Consider the following 6,000-nt stretch of genomic DNA (forward strand, 5'->3'; position numbering starts at 1 on the left):
GTCCCTAATTGAGGTAACCTTTTATGAGTGCCATTTGTGTCGGAAGACGTCCATTCATCAGTCATGACAGAGACATTTTCAGAATGTGATCGGTATCACAGTCATGATGAACTATTACATGTGGTGTGTATGGGGGGGGGGGGGGGGGAGAAGAGCTGTTCTCTCAAACCGCTGCCTGTGTCAGATCGAGATGGGTAGCCGTGTTAGTCTGTCTGTAGCAGTGGAAAAGAGCAAGAGTCCAGCAGCCCCTTAAAGACTAATGACAGTTGTTGCAGCGTAGGAGCTTCTGTGAGTCACTGCTCACTTCTTCAGATAGATCAAGATGGGTAGCTGTATTTGTCTGCCTGTAGCAGTAGAAAAGAGCAAGAATTCAGTAGCACCTCAAAGATTAATAAAATTTGTGGCAGGGGCAGGAGCTTTTGTGAGTCACGGCTCACTTCTTCAGGTACAGCTGGAATCGGTGCTCCCTCTAAGCTGAGTCAGTGTGAGCTAGCTCACGGTTTTTAAGCCCCCGGCTCACACTTTTTTCTTCGCTCAGGACGGACGGCTCCAGGATTTATGCGGCAGCCAAACTGCTCGCTCACAACTTTAATGCCGGTAGCTCACAAAGTAGAACTTTTGCTCACAAGACTCCACAGCTTAGAGGGAGCACTGATGGGAGAAGAGATTGGATGTATACCCTGCCCTTCACTACCCAAAGGAGTCTCAGAGTGGCTTACAAACTCCTTCCCCTCTCCACAACAAACAACCTGTGAGGTAGGCGGGGCTGAGAGAGCTCGGACAGAAACTGCTCTTTTTCAAGAACAGCTCTTGTCAGAACTACGGCTTGCCCAAGGCCATCCAGCCAGGTACAAGTGAAGGAGTGGGGAATCAAACCCGGTTCTCCCAGATTAGAGTCCGTCCACTCAACCACGACACCAAACGGGAGACAGTCCTTCAAGAGTGTCAGAAGACGACGCTGCCGGCTGAGTAGAGTAGCAGGATACAACGCAATGTGATAAAACTGGGCTTTAAGGCAACCAAGATTGTGGGCTCTGGAAAATGCAAATCAGACCTCCAGGATGACAGTCATGGAAATGTCATGGAAAAAATGCACGCAGAATGCTAAAAGCGCTGCGATTCTTGAGGCCTTCTGTTGCCACCACTGTGCTCCCACATTGCTCTCCACAGTCGCAAAGACTGCAGTTCTGAAAAGGTAAAAGCTTCACTTACGCCTCCATCCTGTTCTTAATACGGGCACTGCTAGGTAGCAACGACGCATGCCTCATATTTAGGGGTAGTTTTCATAAGGGCTGCGGTGGCTCAAGTGGTTGCTGAACTGCAGACCGGAAGGTCGGTAGTTCAGCGGTTCGAGACCCGAGGGACGCATTGACGGAGTGAGCTCCTGTCTCTGGCCCCAGCTCCTGCCAACCTAGCCGTTCGAAAGCAAGAAATTGCAAGCGAGTAAACAGGTACCGCCAGGGGTCATTTCATAGAAAAAGAGGTGCAGGAGCTCATTAGCACAACTTATTGTCATATGTCACATCCCCTGACATCACCGGAAGTGTGTCAGAAGGCAACACCCACCACTCAGACTCCACTGGACTGTTTCGGATTGCTAGTTATGGGGGGGGGGTGAATAAAACTTGGTCTTAAATGTGCCACTGGACTGTTTTGGACCGGGGGCCGGGGGGGCCTCTGCAGCTTACTTGGCTGCTTCTTGCTCCTCGTGGCCTGACTGAGGGCTGCTGGGAGCAGGGGGCGAGGCTTGCTGCATGTGCCCGCCCCCTGGGCTCTTTACTGCTGGAGCTCCGCTCCTGTGCGCTCCTGCCGGAAATGACCCCTGGGTACCGGTATGGTGGGAAGGCAACAGCGTTCCATGTGCCTCGGTGTTTAGTCATGCTGGCCACAGGACCACGGAGACGTCTTCGGACAGCGCTGGCTCGCCGGCTTGGAAACGGAGATGAGCACCGCATCCCTAGAGTTGGATTCGACTGGCTTTCGAGCAAGGGGAAACCTTTACCTTTGCTTCACAGGACACCCTATATCAAGCCCGTTATGACTGGCAGCGTGCGGCAGCAGACTGAGGGGGAAACTGCTTAGAGTTATAAAAGTTTTCTTGCCTCCTCTCCTCTTCTTCGTCAGATTCCCCGTCGGACTCTTCTTCCTTCTTAGCTCCCTTTTCCTTCTGCTTTGGTAGGGTCCTCCTGCTCCCAAGTGCTGTCTCGCTTTCCCTCTTCTCTACGTTGTTTGGCGTTTCTTCTACTTCTTTGTTCTCCTTGTTGCTGTCCTTTAGTTTGTCCTGCAGTTTCTCGTCCTCGCTTTCCTTCTTCGCGGCAGCGACGTCACGAATGAGCCTCCTTCGCCCCTGTGGGAGAGAATCAACCAAAACGGACACACGCCACGTGCTGTTTTAAGATGCATCGGTGGTTTCTAAGCAGCACGATTACGCAATACGGCACTCCAGGAAAAACTATGAATTCCCTACCCCCCTACCCCCCAATAAATCAGAGCAGTCATGTAACAGGCAAGGGACACCTCTTCGGTGTGGCAAAGCCACCAAGAGGACTTTTCCTATCAAGGCAGTCCCACCCCGTACAAAAAAATGTGGCCCTAGTTAGGGAGAAATGTGACTAGCACCCCTCTGTAAACCGCCCAGAGACCTCCAATGGGGGGTTAGGGCGGTACAACAAATTGAAGAAATAAATAAATAAATAAAAAGCACGAAATCCCTTACTGCAGACGCACCCACACACCCACAGAACATGAAGCAGCTATAGACATAAGCACCTAAGAAGAGAAGAGATTGGACTTATACCCTGCCCTTCCCTACCCAAAGGTGTCTCAGAGCGGCTTACGAACTCCTTTCCCTTCCCCTCCCCACAACAGACACCCTGTGAGGTAAAAGAAGAAGAGATTGGATTTATACCCTGCCCTTCACTACCCAAAGGAGTCTCAGAGGGGCTCACAAACTCCTTTCCCTTCCCCTCCCCACAACAGACACCCTGTGAGGTAAAAGAAGAAGAAGAGGAGATTGGATTTATACCCCGCCCTTCACTACCCAACGGAGTCTCAGAACGGCTTACAGTCTCCATTCCCTTCCCCTCCCCACAACAGACACCCTGTGAGGTAGGTGGGGCTAAGAGAGCTCTTGACAGAAACTGTTCCTTTTCAAGGACAGCTCTTATCAGAACTACGCCTTGCCCAAGGTCATCCAGCCAGGTGCAAGTGGAGGAGTGGGGAATCAAACCCCGTTCTCCCAGATCAGAGTCTGTGCACTTAACCACTATGCCAAAAGTAGTAGTTCTTGTCTGTTTTGAACGTCCGGCTTCAGTGGGTGACCCTGGGCTCTAGTACGATGGGAGACAAACGGGTGACGCCAGCAGTGACATCAGAAGGGGAAGGGACTGCTGGGCTTTTGCAGGAGAAACCAGGAGGCACGAGGACGTTCTTGTAGGTTTGACAGGCGGGAGAACAGGAAGCGAGGAAAGCAAGGAGCTGCTCCAGAGTTCCCTTGCCACCTCGGCAGGCTGCAAAATCCCAGGAACACACTTACACCCCACCCACATAGACACTTCCCCCGAGAAACACAGTACAACACCTTCGGTGGGAGAGGCAAGACTAAAAAGCGCGGCTGAGTTTTGTTTCAGTTTTGGCATGGAAATTAAGGGCTCCGTGGTGGGGGGAAATATTAGCTTTAAGCAGGGACTTGGAGGGAAAGGGGGCTCCATGGCTGTCGCGCGAGGAAGTTTCAGCCACAGGAGAACAAGCTCATGATGGGTGCGTCGGAGAGGCTGAAGCGGCATTTCTGGACACAAACACAAAAGGCCGGAAAGGGAAGTTGGGTCACGGAGAGCTATAAAGACAGGCGCTGGATGCAGGAGAGGGTGGGGAGCCAGGATTTCACACCGCCTGAATTACAGGAGCTGCAGACCATTCTGGGGGTCGGGCGGAACTGACAAATGCTCACCCGAGGGGACATCTGTTCGATTTCTTCTTCTTTCTCGCTTTCGCTGCTGCACTCGTTTTCCTCCACTTCGTTCAGAACCTCTGCGGGGGACATCTCGGGCTCTTCCTTCACGGTCTCCTCCTCCATGGGCTCTTCTGGCTTCTGCACCACTTCTATTACTTTGGGGTCATTGTGGTGGATCGTCCTGAACTGAATGCTGGCAGAGCGGCAGTACTCCTCGAAACCATAAAGATACCTGGGACAAAAATAAAATGTTTTCCGGGGGGGGGGGGGGGGGAGAAAAAAGAAACCATAAAGATACCCGGGAGAGGTTTTTAAAAGGTTTATTGACCTTGCTGCCCCCTCCCAAATCTTTCCACCTTGGAACACACGAAGCTGCCTTCTACTGAATCAGACCCTGGGTCCATCGGGGTCAGCACTGGGCCTCGGGCAGGGGAGGTCTTCCACATTGACCTACTGCCTGGTCCTTTCTAAACTAGAGATGCCGAGGACTGAACTCCTTTCCCTCCCCCTCCCCACAACAGACACCCTGTGAGGTGGGTGGGGCTGAGAGAGCTCTTGGCAGAAACTGCTCTTTTTCAAGGACAGCTCTTGTCAGAACTATATATACAAATTCCACTAGTAGAAAACACCATCAAAGATTGCCAAAACAATATATTAAACCATTATAAAGTTGTCGAAGGCTTTCGCGGCCAGAGTTCATTAGTTGCTGTAGATTTTCCGGGTTGTGTGGCCGTGGCCTTGGCATTGCAGGACCTGACGTTTCGCCAGTAGCTGTGACTGGCATCCTCAGAGGTATAACACAGAAAGACGGAGTACTCTCTGTGTCTATACTCTGACTGGCGGGGGCAGCCCAGGTCTTGGGCGGAGAAAAGGGGTCCTTCCTGGCCTCTGCGACTCCGGTGATGCTGGGGCTTGAACCCGGGACCTTCTGTGTACAAGGCAGGGCCCTTCCTCCAAAAGGCAGAAGCTTGTGCACGACAGAATCCCCCATAAAAAGAGAATACAAATCTTGGTGCGCAGAGGTAACTGGAAGGGCTTGCAGGCAGAGGCCTCCATGTTTGGCTGTGGCAAGCCAAACAAGCGGTGAAACTGCCAAACGGAGAGGAACTGGCACGCGCCCCACCGCCCTGTAGAATGGTGATGTGCCACAAACAGCTGCATCTGTAACCCTGTGTGGCGTCGCCAGCCAGGCTGCTTTAAAATGTGTGCAGAATCAGACTCCTGTCTCTCTCTCTCCTTGTTACTACTACTTCTTAAATCCCTTTGGGTCTCTGGATGAGCCCTGCTGGACGACAGGCTGGCTGACCAAATTTCACGCATGCGGAAGCCCTCGCTCCCTCACCGCCTCTTGCGCCAAACGCACAAACGCCGCTGGAATACAAGGAGACCACTTACTTTCTATACGCGGTTTTTACATTGTAGGAAGCAGCTGAATTCAAAATAGGAATGCCAAGGTCCATATAAATTTGCTTCCATACAGCACCGCTGTCGATCTGGGGAAAACAGCGGTTCGAGAGGTTAGCCTACAAACACGTTTAAATTTTTTTAAAACTATCATAAAGTACACAGGTCGGCTTCCAGGAGAGCCAGGCCTACCTTGTCACATCCGCCCTGCTGAAACACAAGCCTGAAAAGTTTGAAGAGGTTAAGATCCTTGTAGCCTAACACGGGAGGTTTGTTGATAGGAGTACCTGTGAAGAGGAGACAAGAAGAGAAGCATTTTTATAGCCTCTGGCTGGCATAAAAAGACTCAGATCTCCATTCCTGCTTGTGTCAGACGAAGGGAGCGGCGGTTCTTCAAAGCTTATACCCTGAAAATCTTCCATGGAGAGATAAGGATTCAGGTGGGTAACCGCATTGGTCTGAAGCAGCAGAACAAAGTTCACATCCGGTGACACCTTCAAGGCCAACACAATTTTATTCAAGGCATAAGTTTTTGTCTGCCTGCACACGTCTTCAAATATTTTATTTATTTATTTATTTATTTCACGGGGCTTCTATCCTGCCCTTCCTCACTCAAGAGTGGGTCACAATGTACCAATAATAAT

At 51.2% G+C, this 6,000-nt stretch overlaps 1 protein-coding gene across 1 annotated transcript in view; it reads right to left on the minus strand.

The window, feature by feature from the left end:
• ARID4A (AT-rich interaction domain 4A) overlaps positions 1-6,000 on the minus strand; it is a 108,207-nt gene that overhangs the window by 22,691 nt on the left and 79,516 nt on the right. Inside the window, exons 13-16 of the mRNA XM_015424967.1 lie at positions 5,549-5,643; positions 5,348-5,445; positions 3,950-4,184; positions 2,103-2,347 (exon numbers count right to left, since the gene is read on the minus strand). Coding sequence (XP_015280453.1) covers positions 2,103-2,347; positions 3,950-4,184; positions 5,348-5,445; positions 5,549-5,643 — 673 coding nt within the window. The remainder of the gene's footprint in view (positions 1-2,102; positions 2,348-3,949; positions 4,185-5,347; positions 5,446-5,548; positions 5,644-6,000) is intronic.

This window comes from Gekko japonicus, unplaced genomic scaffold (genome assembly GCF_001447785.1).
Source record: "Gekko japonicus isolate JY-2015 unplaced genomic scaffold, Gekko_japonicus_V1.1 scaffold3061, whole genome shotgun sequence".
Classification (NCBI taxonomy): domain Eukaryota; kingdom Metazoa; phylum Chordata; class Lepidosauria; order Squamata; family Gekkonidae; genus Gekko; species Gekko japonicus.